Source organism: Caloenas nicobarica, chromosome 23 (genome assembly GCF_036013445.1).
Source record: "Caloenas nicobarica isolate bCalNic1 chromosome 23, bCalNic1.hap1, whole genome shotgun sequence".
NCBI lineage: Eukaryota > Metazoa > Chordata > Aves > Columbiformes > Columbidae > Caloenas > Caloenas nicobarica.
The window spans coordinates 3974023-3991126 of NC_088267.1; the positions used below are offsets into that span (position 1 = coordinate 3974023).

Below are 17104 nucleotides of genomic sequence, written 5' to 3' on the forward strand. Positions count from 1 at the left end.
CAAGCCAACCAAACGCCAGAAGCCCCTGCAAAGCTCTTTCTCGTTAGTTGATCGTTTCCATTTGTTCAACAGCTTCACCCGTTCCTCAACACACAGACTTGGCTGGTGCTTCGCCTTGAGGGACAGCAAATGCGTTTTGCATGTATTTCTGTGCTGGCGAAGTGAATAAAAACAAACAAGAAGCGGATGCACATGCCCATGACCCGTTGAATATTGCCGGGTAAATCCACTGTGTGCTCAGGGACGGCTCTTGGTGTGCACCGGTGCTGGCAGCCTCACCCAGCCACTTATCATCCGTCTGAGAGGATTTTCTTTTTAATATTTAGCCGACACCAAAGCAAACGAGTTGCAAAAGGCCAGATAACATCTTGAACGTGCTTCCCGTGAGGTCATCTGCTTGCTTTGATCAGCTCAGAGATGGTATTTTCCTCAGGCTGACACAGCTGTGATAGTCACTTGATTATTCTTGTTGTTTGCATGAAAATTATAACTAGTTACTTGATAAAGTCACGGCGACTGCCTTCTGCCCGCAGGGAAGTGCTGTGCTACGCTTCATCTTGGCAATTTCACAGTGAGAGATCTCATCTGTGGGGATGGAACTGAACAGTTGGTCTCGTCCTTCTTTGCTTCTCTCATCGGAATCTTCCCTGGCCCCGGCCACACCGACCCACGGACCAGGGCTTTAAAACGCCTTTCACGCAAAGGATTAACTCGTAGCGTTTTCATACACTTTGGGTAGTGTTGTTCTGATTGGACTTTTGGTTTTTTTAGGTAGAAGTCTCACAGCTACAGATCTGATTTGTTTTTGCAGCTAAGAGGCGTCGGCCAGCGGGGCTTTGGGCTGGTTCGGTGGGGACGACATGAGCTGAAATCCCCTTTGGTCCAGTTTCAGTCCTGGTTTTTACCCCCCGACAGGTTCTAACTATTTCCTCCTAATCTTTCAACTAGTCTCAAGGCCAAAACAGCCTCATGCCCAACTTGTACTAAGATTAAGAAAGGAATTTACAATTTTAGCTATGAGGAGTGCTTTATAGCGTTGGCGTAAATCCAGATGTTTCTTTCTTCCCTGGGTCAGATTTTCATATCCAGGTATTTCTGTATTGGGAAATACTGAATCCAGATGACACATCATGCGCCATTATATATTTCAGACTGGGAAAAATATGAGCTCATTCATTCAAAATAGGTCTTTCTGCCAAAGAGATATAAATACACATTGCGCCTTCAATATTGTGGCCTCCGTTGCTGATAATAAGCAATTGAGAATAGAGGGTGGGGAATTTGGCAGTTCTGTCGTTACTTCCATAAACACGAGGGATGGGATGGCTGGATATTTTCAGCTTAGCACAAAAGCTGAAGAAAAAAAGAGGCTGGGTATAAAAAGCACAAAAACATGGGTTCCAAGTAATCCATTAGAGCTTATTGCTGCAAGAAGTGGCCAGTTTCTGAGCAGTTTTTCCTTAGTATTTCTGTCTGGTTTCTAAGGTTGGTCTTTCAAATGCTCATGTACTGTTTACATCTGAAATATAACTAGTATACTTCTCCTCTTCCAGGTTTTATAACTTTCCTCTGTGCCTGATTTGAGATGCGTATGTGAACATGGTATCTCACTGTCTGAAGAATGCTTTAATTTCTTTTTTTTTTCCCTTGGTGTCATGGAAGAAGAAAACTTTCAACAATATTTTTCTTTCCACTCTTGCTTTTCTTCCGTTTGTACTTAGTTCTGCACTCTGTAAGCTCAGGTAATTGGTTTTTTGCTGGCTGCATGTTCAGTTGCAGACCATCCGTAGCCAAAGATGCAAACATCTGTAAGCATCTGTCCATTTATCTTCTGAATGGGGGGACATCTCACGGTTCAGCCTTCTCCTGACCCCTCTATCCTTTTTAGACTGTTAACTTTATTTTTTTCCAGCCTGAGCACTTCCTGCAGGAGCTTTCTTTTTAGTGCTGTGTCATTAAATTCCCTGAATTTGCACCTCCTGCAGACTAATCACTTTAGTGCTCATGCTTCATACTTCTTGGCTGGAGCTCAGAAATGTCTGAGTCTGGGCATTTGGAATAATCCTGTATTTTAATAGAATAGATCCTGTAGTTTGACATCAAGTAAATTCTCATTTTTGTATTAAGAAGTACATAAGCCCCACTCACTGCTAAGAAAACAGACTGTATCTGAAGTGCAAGAGTTTCCATAGTCCTAATGGAAGTGACATGAAGGTGATTCCAAAATTATCCTGTAGGGCTCTAGAAAAGCGAGCAGTTTGTTCTACGTGCTGTGTCAGAAATTGTTGCATGTACATTTTTCAGAGTGTCCTGGACAGAGAACCAGGTCCCAGACTTGCCTGAAATTAATCTTCTAGACATTTTGTTATGTGGTGGGTTTTTTCCTTTTAATTCTGTGAACTAACACAGGGCAACCTTTATGCTAATTAAAATTTCTCACAACCATTGATCTTTCTTTTATCCCGTTCCTCCCATGCAACCTCTCATCCTGTAAAATTAGATGAGCCTTGCAGGAACATATAGTGGGAGGAAAACGAGTTTGTGGAAGCATATTTCATATAATAATCTCATTAGCAGTTGTTCTCTGTTGTGAATACATGCCCAGGTTGTCCGTTCATGCTTTCTTGATGTTTTTATCCTAAACCGTCTTCAGCATCTTCATCTGCTCCTGTTTTCATGATGCCGTGTGCATTTTGGTAGCCTCAGGTAAGGAAGTTAGCGAAAACAGAAACTTAATGGAAGTTAGTGTGTTACGTATGAGCAGATTTTCAGTGGGCAAACAAGCTGTAATTTTTATATGTTACAGAAAAATCTGTTGCTGAAAGCACACTGGACCCAAGCACAGCAAAACCTGGTGCAGCTTGTGCGTCCGGAGCCGAGAGCCGTTAATTCTCCCTGGAAGTGTTTGTTTCAGGCTTCAGTGCTCGAACTAGATGAGCACCTTGGATGGGACCAGAGCAACAACTCTTTAAGAACTAATGGCATTAATTTGTTTAAAAGATGAGAAGTGGAGGCGGCATGGGGTTGAATGGCAGGTGTAATCCCATAACTGGGGAAGTACATTTATTCTTGCTTACAAAATGCATTTTTTCCCCGCTATTCTTTAGTTGTAGGGCAAGAGCAGTTTCTTTCTGGTCTTCTCATGTGTGGTGTTGGTTTCCTTCTGACTTGTAGCGCAGCAGCTTCCCTGATTTCAGTAAAACCTTTCAGCATATACAGAAGCAGGTGGGTGGATGTCTTCAAACATCACTAAAGGTTTTCCAGTTCTGCTGCAGGTGCCGGAAGGTGTGTGGTACAGCAGCTCTCCTGTGGCCACAGCAGCACCGAGTGTCTCATTTCCAGACAGTTTACAAGATGCCAAAACTGTCTAGAAAGCTTCAAGTGTTGCTGTGTACAAATCTTCATTAAAAGATGCTCTGGAGGAGGCCGACAAAGGCGTGTGCAGCGGGGAGTTCATTACTGAGAAGATGCGTCTATGACTTTCTCCCTCCTTTGTGGGATGCCTTTGACTCTTAGAAAGTAAATTATGTCCTGAATGTCTTTTAGGATGTCAGCAGGAGACAGGACTGAGAAATGGCCAGAATCCTGAATGTGTGGCAGTTGAGTCCAGCAGTTGCTTTGTGCTGTGTCAGAATGGGGAGGTTTAATCTGCAACCAAAGTCTCCTTTCTCTCCTGCTGCTCTGATCTTTAGCTCGCAGAAGCCACAGCCTGCTGTGCTGCTTCGGAATTTATTTAATAGCTCAGTTGTTTGGACATGATTAAGAATATAATGAATGGAGTGAAGCAGTAATAAGATGAACAGCTCATAAAGGGTTTTAGTCTAAAAATATCTATTTGAGCTCAGCTAGGATAGTGAAGGCTGTGGCGGCAGCCACAGAAGAGTCTGCGTGAATCTCTTACGAGCTTTAGTGAGCTAATGCCGAGGATGAGGCTTACGTGTCACCTTCTCTACTTTACCTTTTACAATGGGCCCTATTTTTTTCCACTCAAGCGTTGCTTTGACTTCCTAGCGTTTCTTCCCCAAGTGCCCGATGCACAGCTCCAGAGAAAAGAGGGTTTACTTTTTTTAGATTGAATTGCATGTCAAATAGGTGCTGTGTAAATTCTTCTTTCCAATGTGAGCCTTTCAAGGGGCTGAACTTGCGTGCTTTGACTGTTTGAAGGGTTCAAGAGCTGAAGACTGTTCAGATTAACGTTTAGCGTTTTCTTAATAGAAAATGTTCAATGTGTAAACCGATAGTCACAGAAGCTGGGTATTGTGTTCTGTGGCAGACGGGTTAAGGGAACTGTCTGTAATAAACAGATTTTGGTCCTTTGCTTTCCGCTCTTTTTCCCGTTTTCCTAACAAGTAAAATAGAAGGACATGACCATACGCTGTGTGATGGGGGTCTTTCCAGGTTTCTCTGCAACCACCATCTTGTTTTCTTCAACCAGAAGACAGGTTTTGTTTGGGAGAGCTGTGGACTCACGCTAACCGCTGCGGTAACAGTTACCACATTTTTCATATAGGAAGGATGGCCAGCAGCCATCCAGCTGCGGAAGTGCAGAGTGGGTGGCTGGACGTTTCTCCATCTGTGTCAAATCCATCTGTCAGCGCAAAGGTCTGGAAGCCACGAAGATGATGGAGTGGAGCATCTCCCATATGAGGAAAGGCTGAGGAGCTGGGGCTCTCGAGCTGGAGAAGAGGAGACTGAGGGGTGACTCATTCATGGGGATCAATATGGAAAGGGGGAGTGTCAGGAGGATGGAGCCAGGCTCTTCTGGGTGACAACCATGACAGGACAAGGGGCAATGGGTACAAACTGGAACACAGGAGGTTCCACTTAAAGATGAGAAGAAACTTGTTCCCGGTGAGGGTGCCAGAGCCTGGCCCAGGCTGCCCAGGGAGGTTGTGGAGTCTCCTTCTCTGCAGACATTCCAACCCGCCTGGACACCTTCCTGTGTAACCTCATCTGGGTGTTCCTGCTCCGGCGGGGGGGTTGGACTGGATGAGCTTTCGAGGTCCCTTCCAACCCCTGACACTGTGATTCTGTGAAGTGGCTGTTGGGGATCTCAGCGGGCAGGAGGCCGCAGGGGTCCCCGCGGGTGCCCTTGCAGCACACGGGGACGTCAGTGCAGCTCAGCCATGTCTTGTCTGAAACATGCACGAAATTACACCCACGTCTGTCGAGCCACACGCTCACAAGTGACAGGCAAGTCACCTTCCAACGGAAATTCAAGATTTTTACTTCAAATGACTAGTCTTTGCATCGCTCAAAGAGAATTCACTTGAAGAATGCAGCGCAGGGTGATTTGTTAACGTGCTTTGGTCAGTGTGTGTGTGGGGATGTTCCTGGGATGAGCTGATGGATCTGCAGATGATTTTTTGGCTGTTGCCTTTTTTTTAATTAGTCTTACGAGCATTTCCCCTTTTGCCTTCCCTGCTTGCCATAAGCGCAGCTTGTATAAATGTCCTTTTAATGTCCTTTAAATAGGTTGTGATGTATGAATGAAAAGATAGGGCAAGTCTCAGCCCCTAGATCCACAACATCTAAATTTGAGTAACAGACAAGGATTTGAAATCGGAGTAAGCGCCTTGAAATCAGAATAAGCTTTTGCTTCTGAATGTATTCGGGCATTGGGGAGATCCCATGTGGGTTAAAAACTTGTTCTCTGAGATGAGTGCATGTTATTGCATAGCTTGCAAAATTATGCTGGTGGCAAATTCTGCAAGATAGGCACCTGAGAATCCAGGAAACAGGATGGAGCCCTAGGCGTGTTTTTATGACATAATTAGATCACTTTATCCTCTTCACTGAAAACAAAGCTAAACTTACCTTCTACTTTTTTTTTGTGTGTCAATTATGATCGCAAATTAATGATGAACCTTGAGTGCCGGAAGCAGAAGAGCATCTAATTGCTCCGACAGCTCAGTGAACTTTTTTGTGGCACCATCATTGAAATGTATTTGCTTTCTGGTTATTGCCATGAGGTGTCTGCACCGAGAGCTCAGCGCTCCTGGGTGCTTTTCCTATTGACTGTTCTACTCAATGGCGCAATATTTCACCTTTCCTGTTCTCTAGGGCATTTCCCCACGAGCTGTGTGGTGTCACTGATCAGTTAAAATCGAGGTGCTGGTGATGCTGGTGTGAAGATTCAGCAGGTCTGTGCATATTGCACAGGGCTGATGGTGAGACCTGAGCAGGGGCTGAAAAAATGAGGAATGAGATGTTGTGGCGGATGCCCTTCCTCTGCTGTGAAATATTTATTAAAGCAGATGTAGTTGGCTACAATCTCTGTTTCTGGGTAATCAGCCAATAGCTAGAGAAGATCAATAAGCAGATAAACAATGTGGTCTCTAAAGTTGGAAGTGGCTTTTTTTACCAGAACAAAGAGTGTTCCCTGTCCAGGGACACTCTCCAGCAAAATGCAGAGCTGATCAACACTGGCATCCAATGTCTAGATAAAATCGGTTCAAACGTGGGTTCCAAATCTAATACCCTTTTTTCACACCGGCGCCTCCGCTTTCAGTCGCGATGTGCCCGACGGAGTGAGGAGCTTAATCTGCTGTGGCAGCTGAACTCTCTGGGGCTGCAGTTTTAATTCTGCTTCTGTTTGGTTCCTGCAGTTGTCTTCTGGTGCTGGTAACCACTGCAGGATTGTTTTTTCTTGGCATGTCTTTTGTGTTACAAAAAGATGCAGGTCTTTGTTTCCCCTGGAATGGTTAACCTTAGTTCAGGGAGGGAGAGCGAAAACAACTGTAAAACCACCTTTGTCCCTAGGGAAGGTTTTTCAAGTTCCTCTGCAGCTGTTAAATGCCAGTTCACTGGAGCCTTTAAACATGCACTTAAATCCATTCCTGCTAAGCAAAACACTTAACCACATACTTTAAGCTTGTGTTCAAGTGTCGTTGCACTGAAAAGCAGCGTTGCACTGAAAAGCAGCAGGACTAGAGCACGTTCACAAAGATAATAAGCACGTTCTCAAGTGCTTTGATGAGGCTCCTGATGCTGGAGAGCATCCCAGGTTGGGATGGGATGGGATGGGAGGACCACTGGGGTGGGAACGAAGCATTTGCTGACACAGAAGCATCTTCCAGCATGACTTTGTTCTTCAGGGCCTGGTAAAAGACTCAGTGTCTGTATCTTCTTTCCAGCCACGCTTCCTCTGCTGTGCTAAGCAAGTAATGGTGTTTAATTGAAAGTATAAATAATGAGTGGCATAAAGTCCCAAAAGTGAAGGGTCCCCGCTCGCTGCCGCTCTGAAGATCCATGGGGTTGCTGCTGGATCTCCCACGATCTTACCGCTTTCATGGTTTGAAGCTTTTGCTATTTTTGTAGTGGGATAAGTAAATCAAATCTAAAGTGCTCCTCTCTCAGCTTGCACGCTTCTCTTGGAAGTTGTGCTGAAGTTGCTGTAGCACATTCCGGGAAGGTAAATTGGAAACTAAAAATGAATTTCCAAAAAAGCCCAAGAACTACTACCACAAAGAAGACGGATGATGAACCATTCTGGTCTGTTATTATCCAAAAGTAACCATCCGGCTGTTTTTTAGTGAACAAAGAAATATTAGAGAGAAAAAATAGTTTCCATTTAGTTTTATCTCTGTTAGCTGTACTGGAAATGAATCATGACATAAAAAAAGGATAAAATGAAAGGAAGACACCATTTATTTCCTGTTCTGTAGCACACACTGGACACTTACTCTGAAGGTTAAAACTCTTCTGAACTAAACCAGATGGCACTAAAACACTGGTGAGAGTTATTGGAGAGTCACAGAGTAATCCCTGTGGTACTTGGCCCAAAAGTTGTGGATGAAGAGGGAGAGGAGACGGGCCTGTGTGGGTCTCCCCATCCTGCTGAGCTCACGTGTGTGCTGCCCATGTTGGACATAGCTGCTCCAGGGCGTTTTTGAAGCTGTGATGGAAATATTAGAGATATTCTCCTTAAAGAATCCACTTCTCTCCTTGAGTTTCTCTGCCCAGCCTGGATCCCCAGCAGAGAGACCTTTCGGTTGGTTCCCTTGGATGTCTGGACCTCTGGCCCCCGCCAGATTCAGGAAAAAGGAAAGAAGGGTTAAAAAAAGTGTAGCGGAGATTATTTTGGAAATGAGCGTGTAGTGGTGACAGAGCCAAGTAGTTTGGGTAAATGGTTTTATTTTGCTTGGTCTGTGTCGCATCCTTTCATTGGGATTTAGAAATTATTCCTGCTGTAACGAGGGTATTGAGGAGCGCTGAGTGCCTGCTCATGGCTTGGTCGCCTTCTCTTCTTGTTATTAGGAATGAAGATTAGTTGGGAATGAGGAGATGATGTATGGCCACATATCATAAAAGTTGCACTCCTTGATAAGATTTCAAGGTTAGAACAATGATAGCATTGAATTATCTGTCATAAACTACCATAGATGATTCAAGCAATAAAAGTGCTTCTTTTAGCTATGTAAATAGGGTAATAGACTGGAATGCAGTATCTAGATGTGTTAAACGTTGGGGTTATTTTATATTCAAACAATATAAACAGATAGAAGGGAGCCGAAGATTAATTTGAATAGGAAAGAGGGGAGATTTCTCTTTGCAATGGTGAGCAAGCTGGGGATGGATTTGGTTTGTTCGAAAGTACCTGAACTGGTAAGGTAGCAAGAAGAGAAACATCTCTTGCCTTTTTTTTCATTCCTCTTTCCTGACAAAAAGATCTATGGGGTTTTAGGCCAGGCTGATGTAATTAGGCTGAATGCGTTTTGATGGTGGGATGCTGTCCAAGCATGCGTTGAGTCACATCTAATGACTTAAAAACTACTAATTAATTTTGAATGAACTGGAACGAGGAGACGCGGCTTGACGAGTACTGGGTTTTGAAAGCTGCTGATTTTGAAAACGTGCAGGGTAGTGATCCTGGGTAAGGGGATGAGCCAAGTTGGGAGAACAGCCCGGTGAGCCTGTTGGGAAGGGCAGCAAGAAACGGGGTAAAAATTCAAGTCAGGGAATGGTACGAAGCTGCTGATGAAGATCAGCAATTCTGGTAGTTCTGTAGCTACTTTTTAGCAGTTAACAGGAATGGATGGTGGAAGATTCTCCAGTTGAGTTCATTTTCAAGCAACATGTTATGAAATCTGAGAGGCACCTCTGGTCTCCGTGAGAAAAGGCACCTTCATTCCACTTGAGAAGCTCTGTAGTGTGCAGGATCTTGGTTCCCAGGGCAAAATGAAGGGTAAGAGATAAATGAGTGAAGCAGGTGTGGGTTCCGAGGGATGGGACAAAAGGGGCCCAAACTGAAAGGCAAGAGATTTAAAAGCAGAGAAAGTCTGGAGCAGAAGGGAGTGAAGTTGGGCTGAATTTGTTTTCTTTTTGGTGAATAAGTGGATTTGAAGAATGGGATGAAAACTGCAGAAAGTGAGGAGTTCTATGTTTTGGTGGGTTTATCCCTGACTGATGTTTTCTATGTCTTGGCGCTTCACAGTTTCTTGCTGAAAAGGTGTCATTTCTGCCATGATCTCAGACAGTCCGATCTCGTGTTATCTCTTCCGACAGTCAAAGTTCTCACCCAGTCTCCTCTCCAGAGGTTCCAGTCTGGTTGTATTTGTGTCTGTGCTGGCAATTAACACCGTGATTACGGTTCCTTTGCTTTCTTGTCTTGGGGAGCACATGGGACCAGCACTCGGGCCAGGGATGCTCGAGGTGCGTTGAGCAGATCTCCAGGTGCAACTGCAATAGAATAATCCTATTTCCTCTCCTCTGTCGTGAAATAAGATAGTGGTTTGGCAGCTGTTCAAATGAAGACAAATAAAATAAACTGCTCTAAATTCATCATGGAGAGAAACAGACTCGGCTACAAAATGACTAACAGGACCTTCTATTCATCTGTACAAATCTGGTCTCTGGCTGCATTCATTTCCATACAATCACTGGAAAATATTATGTTGATTGCCGGGAACAAAGCTTTTATGGGGAGAAAAAAAATCCATGCTACTAATCTACAGTGGAATTGGTAAATGGGTAAGACAAAGCTTTAATAATATTATTCTGCGCGACATCTGATGTAAATAATACAGTTCTATTAATCTCTCAAGCAATCAGAGTCTGGCTGTTAGAGGCAGCCAAGTATGAGCAATAATATTATCTCTTCTCGGGAATGTTGGAGTAGAATCACAAACCCATTGCTGTGAAAGCGGTTGCTGCAGCTCAGGGAGTCGCACTCGGTGAAACAAAGGCACCGGTGGGGGGTCCAAGGGCACCTCCGGACCCTGCGCTGTTAAAAATATAAAAGAAATGTTAAAAAATTTTTTTTAAAAAGTCAAATATCAAGGCTCACAGATTCCTGCAGCAACCCCACTAAATGCGAAGCAATCAAGGAGTTAATGTTGCCTTCCCCCAAAAGCACGCGGGTGTTGTCTGTCCTGTAATAAGATATTAGTTGAGGCAGCCAAATGAAGCAGAATTTTTAAATGAGATCCTGTTTTTCGAGTATGATTTTAAGATACGATGCAGGTTGGGGTTGTCTGATTCTTCACAGTTCATTAAGTAGAGAGCAGCTAGTGTTAGAGATTGACTTTTAAAAATGATAGATTTTTATTTATAGCAAAGGTCTAGTCATTAATTTTAAAGGAAGGAAGCATAAAAGCAGGAATGGGTTCATTTTTTAAAAAAAGTGACATTGGTAATTTAATTAAATTGGGGTTTTGAGTATCATTACAGAAAATGAAACATTAGTTCTGCACTGCTTTTCAAGCCATTTGATGCGTTCGATAGCATCCCCCTGCTCACAAAACCTGCGCGGTTGTTCATATTTCTCTGAGAAAGTTGCTGCTGAACTTCCCAGCTCCAGGCGCTTTGTGGAAGGACGGAAATGGTGTTTGGGGGAAGAAATCCGGTCAGTGGGAGCTCGTACCTGGCCCCCCATTCCCGGTTCAAATCCCCATCCCAAAGCTCTATCCCCCGGCAGGGCAGACAGGGACTGACTGTCTTTGCATCGCTTAGTGGCAGGGATTTATATTTCGTTTCCCGTGCTCGTGCACGGTTTTGGTTGTACTTTATTCTACGTGCCGTGTACGCCAGCATAGCATTTTCCTTTTAATCTGCCTCTTTTTCCTCGGCAGAGAGCTACAGACTAAATCTCCCTCTGCTTGTAGGAGCTCATCTGGTTTTGTTCATGCCCCTGACAAAATTGTTTCCAATGATAAAGCATCACTCCGCTTTGAATGACCATGTTTTCCTTCCTCTGATGTTTCAGCCTTAATGAAAAAGAACTATAATACAGGAACGCTGCACAAGGGCCTGATTCAAATTTGATGAAGCCATTCTTAGTCTTGGTTGTCTTCACTGGGTTTTATATTGGGCTCTAAACCCATGATTTGAGTGCATCTTTTTGGAATGGCTTGTGGGAATCTGTAGAGTTTTATTTAAAAACTGCTGTACCGAGGCATTGGTTAAGGATTTACTGGCATTTTAGTTGCGGCTTCTTCATCTTATATTCAAATATCCCATATTCTTTCTGATGCAATCTTATGTTGGACTATTTTTGCCCTCAGTGGAGCTGGGTCCCAACTGCACTGTTCAGAGTCTGGTTGGATGCGTATGTGTGAAATCTGGATTAAACGCACAGTTCAATGAAGTGTAAATCCTGGTGGGCTGAAATATTGTTCTTTTTGTCTAGGCGATAGTTGCTAATGACAGGTTTTGCTGTCTTCTGGGTGGTTTTAAGGTGTAACGCAGCTCTGCCTACTAAACAGGGGTCTTGGAGGTGCCCAGCAAAGGTCTGTTGAAAAAAAGTGTTATTTTAAAGAGGAAAGTGATCTCTGGGTTCTAATCGACTGCAGTAGTGTTAAATAGAATGGCGGGGGGGATAGGAAAGAGGGATGCTTTGGTTTAGAAACTGGTAAAAGCGGCCAAGAAAGAGTGGATCTTGTTTCTGCCTCAATAGCTTGGGGAGTGATTTTTGCTTCCTTACCAGTAGCAATGGTAATTAAATGTTAACTATAAGTGGCCTAATGACTTCTGGTGCAATCAGTAGGGTAAGTTTTGTGGTTCTTTGCTCTTTACGTTTTAAGCGATGCCCTTTGAGCCCATCCTTCCCTCCGGACCCTTCACCTGACACGGTCTCTAACCAGAAGCAACTTTCTTTGGCAGTTCTACCAAGTCACACGTGCGGGAACCCAGGAAGGCTGCAGAACGGGATCCAGCAAGGGACGACGTTCAGCATCGGGGACAAAGTGAGGTACAGCTGCAACCCCGGCTTCTTTTTGGAAGGCCACGCGTTGCTCACGTGCCACGCCAACTCAGAAAACAGTGCCTCCTGGGACTTTCCGCTCCCCTTCTGCAGAGGTAACGTGTCCTCTCTTCATCCGGAATGAGCCGCAAGGAAACGGGCTTTAAAGAGCTGTTTGGGGTTGGGAAAAACTTGATTTAAGCTTGATTTGAAAGGCTCGAAAATGAAACGTGATGTAGTTAATATTGAGGTGCTTTTTTATTGGAGTCCTTAAAGCTGCCAGGGTTTAGGTGAATAAAAGGAAGGTTATGAAGTGCTTAAAGTATTCAAACTGCTGCACAGCTACTTTAACTTCAATTTCTGTGTCTAAAGTGGGAGGGGAAAACAAAAAAGCAGGAGTATTATCCATAAGACTAGGCCACCTACCCAAGACCATGCAGGTTTTCTAGAGCAAACACTAGAAGCTGAGACAGGATTTTCTGCCGTGTGAAGCTGGGTTCCCTCAAGGCTCGTCCCGCAGCGATTCTGGTGCTTTGCCTGTAAAGAAACGTGAGTTTCTGCCGAGTGCTGATGGGGTGCGGGATGGGAGGGAGAATCTGCCCTTTGTTTGCAGCTTTCCTGTGAGCCCGCGTGTGCAGGGAAAGCTCAATTCCTTGATCGTATAGAGAGCTGCTTGCTAATTCTCTGGGGCCATGAGGGACCAGAGAGTCTGTAAATATACAAGTGTCAGTGTTGTTAGACCAAAACAGTTGCTGCCGCTTTGAAGTCTTTTCCCCTCAATTCCTTGTGTACTTCAGCAGAGCATCTTATATTGATTCTTTTTATTGACTCTGCTCGTGCAATCAATCAGCAGTTCTAAGCTGGGGCATAAATCTTGAATTTAAAGTGAGCAGATATTGTTTGTTTGGTACATTTTTAATGCTTGCTTGAGTGAGTTACACAGCAGTAATATGTGCTACTTAGCGTATTTCTTGTACACTTACTAACTATTTTGGGGCCAAGGGCATTATACTGCTGAAGGAGTGGCTCCTACAGCCAGACGGACACTGCGGAGGGACAGCGAGCTTTGCCATTTTAGAGTGGTCCATTATGGTTCTTTGCAATTCTTTGAACTAGGACTCTCATTGCAACCATTTTTTTGAAATGTCTTTTTTTCCTGCTCTCACTGCAAGTGTGTAACTCGGGAGTTTGCCTTGAGGACTGGAAGTCCCCAGCGATTTAGGGCCAGGCTGTGAAATCTGGTCTAAGCTGACACTTATCCCATCTATATCATGTGTACCAGAGCTACCTGGAATGGTTTCCTCGTTGCATCTGGTGTGCTTTTACATGCTTTCTGCACGGTCGTTCTGTTTTTGCAGAAGGAAATAAGGCCTAGTACTTAACATAAATGTGGCCTCAAGCTGAGTCTTACAAGTCTAGCTGTGTTTTTATCTGGACAGTTGGTATGGTGGAGGCAAAACCCAGCACACTTGGAATGCCGTCTTTTCTGCTGCAGCCACGGAAGGAACAACCCTCAGCTGGGTCAGTTAATTTCAAATCGAGCAAAATGGTGCATTTGAAGCACCGCGAGAATCTCCAGAAACATCTGAACCTGTTTTGTGAAGCTCTTTCATGCATGCGGAGAGAAGCCTTGCCCAGATTGTTTGCTGAATTTAAGTAGAACTGATAGGTTTATGATTCTGGTAGGCGGTTGAGTAAAAATTCAGTAAGCCAGCTGAAAAGTTGAGAACATTTGCAAAGCTACATTTTAAGCGTATCCAATATGCATAATCTCATTAAAAATGGTCTGTCTTACTAGAACTCAAACAGCCGCTTAGACTGCTTTGTGCCCAAAGTAATCGAAGGGCTGTTCAAAAAGATTTTAGAAGATTGTAGAATATGTTTGAACAGGAACAACCTCTACAGACTTGGGAAGTGTGTGTTTAGAGGTGGATGGGAAGGCAATACGTCTTCCAATAAATACCTTTTGCAATGAAAGTTTCAAGGAATTTAAAAGTCCCCTTTTAATGAAAAAAAAAAAGCCAAAGCCACCGTACCTTGGGCTAGATCTTCAGTTACTGTTTGTGTAGTCCTGTTGTTTAAGAATGCTAATATAGCATCAAGTCAAAAGTCTGGAGCATATTCTCTATCCCCTCCTCTATTCCTTCTAGTACAAGAACAACTTCAACGTACCAGGTTGTCTCAGTCTTCCAGACCCCATCACTAAACGTAGCTGAGAACTTGCTGGCAGGAGACGCAAATCCTTCCAAATCCTTGTTGCATTTACTCTTAGGTGTGTGTTTAAGGGCTCCGTGCAGACCTGAGCTGCATGAATGCACGATCGCAATGAGAAGTGTTTGGCCAGGAGCCTCTGTGCCCTTGACCATGACGTTCTGCCTGAGAGTTCACCACGAAGAATCTTTTTTGCACCTATTTCTTTCTAGCATCTGCAGGGGCACTTATTCCTGAGAAATTAAAGTGGTGAATTGTGCTTATCCTCTTTGGCTCGAATCCATTCGGCCTCTAAAAAGCTTTTTCATTCTGGCTGGCAGGAGGAGGGGTTTGGAAGTGGCCCTTTGGCTTTTTGCATGGATCTTCCTTGGAGGTCCCACTGTGAATCCTGTGTGTGATGCATTGAAGTTTGGAGCATTTTCTGGTGCTTGGACTAGATGAGAGGTCTTGGAGCCTAAAATTATCGATGACTGTAGCGGCACTTCAGTGTCTGTGAATAACTGATTCACTGACAATACAATTGCAGCAAATACATAACTTTGTTGTAATAGAATACCAGGGAATAGAGCACTGAGTTGGGATTTCAGTGGCCTTTTTCAGCCCTAATTTTGCCTGCTGGAGTGGCTCGGAAGTAATTCCATGTCTGACTACATGTCTGGGGTTTTTTATCATATTTTTTTTCTGCCCTTCCTGCTTGCCGTGGGCTCCGCAGTCATCAGCGATGGGCCAGCCCGGTCCGAGCGCAGCAGCGGCTGCAAAGGGCCGTGATCTCCACTGGGACTTGGAGGTTCCAGCACAATCTGGTAGCGTGTTGGTGCGATGGAAACGATCCACCGCACGCACCAGGGAGCAGATGTCCAGGAGAAACTTGTCTTTCACGTTTCATAAGTTCAGAGGCTGCAAGTTTCAGCTCTGGGGATAAAACCTGCTGTAGCACAAGAGACTAATTCCTGAAAGTATCCAAAAGCTGAAGGATCCTCCCGAGCAGCCCCGCAGAATTGTCCTGTCCTCTTCTTAGGTGCTCATGACCCATTGCGCTTAAATGTGTTACATTCCAGTTTGGAAGGGTTTTTTTAAAATAGTTTGTAATGAAAATTAGTGTTTATAGTGTAAAGCCCCAAGCTCCTTGACTAAAGCATCTGAAATGCTGCTCTGTAATACATGTTGTAAAGTTAACAGGCTTTTCTTTGCAGCCTTCCAGATAAATGCTGAGCCGATGCTTCACATGCGAGAGCAGGGAGCTGCCCTGATGCTAGTCAAATTAATTATTGGTTTTCTTTATCTTCCTGTATATGTTTTCTTTAGATCCTCTTCCTTTAATTGCTTTAATAGCTCCTGCTGTTAAAATTCAGGTTGTAAAAATGAAAGAACGTGCAGCAAACAGAAGCCAGTATACGAGCAGGACATGTCACTGCTGGATTTCTGAACAAGGGGTTAAGTTTAAACCGCTATGATTTTGGTAACAGCGTACTTTTATATAAGAGATGAGGACAAAAAAAATTCCACACACCACCTGACGAAAGCACTGAGGCTTTTAAAGCTTTGCTTTGAATTTGGGCTTATTTGGTTTTGATGCGTTGTGCGTTCCAGCAAAATCTGATGACTTGCACTCTGTTTCCAGCTGATGATGCTTGCGGAGGGACTTTGCGGGGACAGAGCGGAATTATCTCCAGCCCTCATTTTCCCTTGGAGTATGGCAACAACGCGGACTGCACGTGGACTATTCTCGCCGAACCTGGAGACACCATTGCGTTGGTTTTCATGGATTTTCAGCTGGAAGATGGATACGACGTTCTAGAAGTTGCTGGAACGGAGGGATCTTCTCTCTGGTAGGTCACTGCTGGCTGTACTTGGTTGTGGTCTGTACGTCCTGTCGTACCCACTGACATTTTGCGTGCACAGATCCAAACTTGATGGGATGCTCAGAGTGAACAGGTTGTGCCTGGATGAGGGTGGATCCTGGTTATTCCCCGGGATGCATTTTGTTTGCTTGGTGAACTTTGCACTCACTACTGTCTACTTTGAATCATATGCTCTGCAATGAGATTTCATAGTGTAGCTGGCTAGAAGAAATAAAGAATTAAAAAGAAAAAAACCCCACCCAACACTTCAAAACCCTAGAAACCCGGCTCAAACGTTGTCATACTCAAACCTTGTTTTCGCTAAATCGTTTTCTGATTATTGCTAAATACGTTGCTGACAAGTTGACCTTACTGTTAATGAACTTTTGGCAAATGTTTCTACAGATCAGTTTGTCCTTTAGGTAGGAGGCTATGTATAGAATTTCAATACCCCTCTCATCCCACTGTTTGCTTGAGCAATGCTTTCAGAAATATTGCTTTTAGGCATGATAAATGCCACAGTGATTTTTTTTTTTCCAATATACAAGAGCTACCTGAATGATCAGTGCTATGAAGTCTGAAATGAGGGTTTGCAGAGGAATTTGACATACTGCCTATGTTGCTTTTATAGCGAAGGACAACCCCGGCTCTGGTTGATCTTCTGCACTGTGGTTGCACTCAGAAACAGTTAAAGTCCTAACGAGCAGCACATGGAAGGGAATGGTCTGAAACCCAGCATCCCTCTGGAAGCGAAGAATTAAGTGTTTGAAATAATTAGGTGTTGCCTGGGATTATCAGCAGGAAGTTAAATTACGATTATTTACGAGGATTCTGTTGCAGCCACAAATAACATTCATTTAGGTAATTTATA

The 17104-nt window shown here is 44.0% G+C and overlaps 1 protein-coding gene across 1 annotated transcript in view; it reads left to right on the forward strand.

The window, feature by feature from the left end:
• The window catches only part of CSMD2 (CUB and Sushi multiple domains 2), a 225893-nt gene that overhangs the window by 40117 nt on the left and 168672 nt on the right, over positions 1 to 17104 (forward strand). The window contains 2 exon segments of the mRNA XM_065650363.1: positions 12103 to 12297; positions 16014 to 16221. Of these exon segments, the coding sequence (XP_065506435.1) occupies positions 12103 to 12297; positions 16014 to 16221 (403 nt within the window).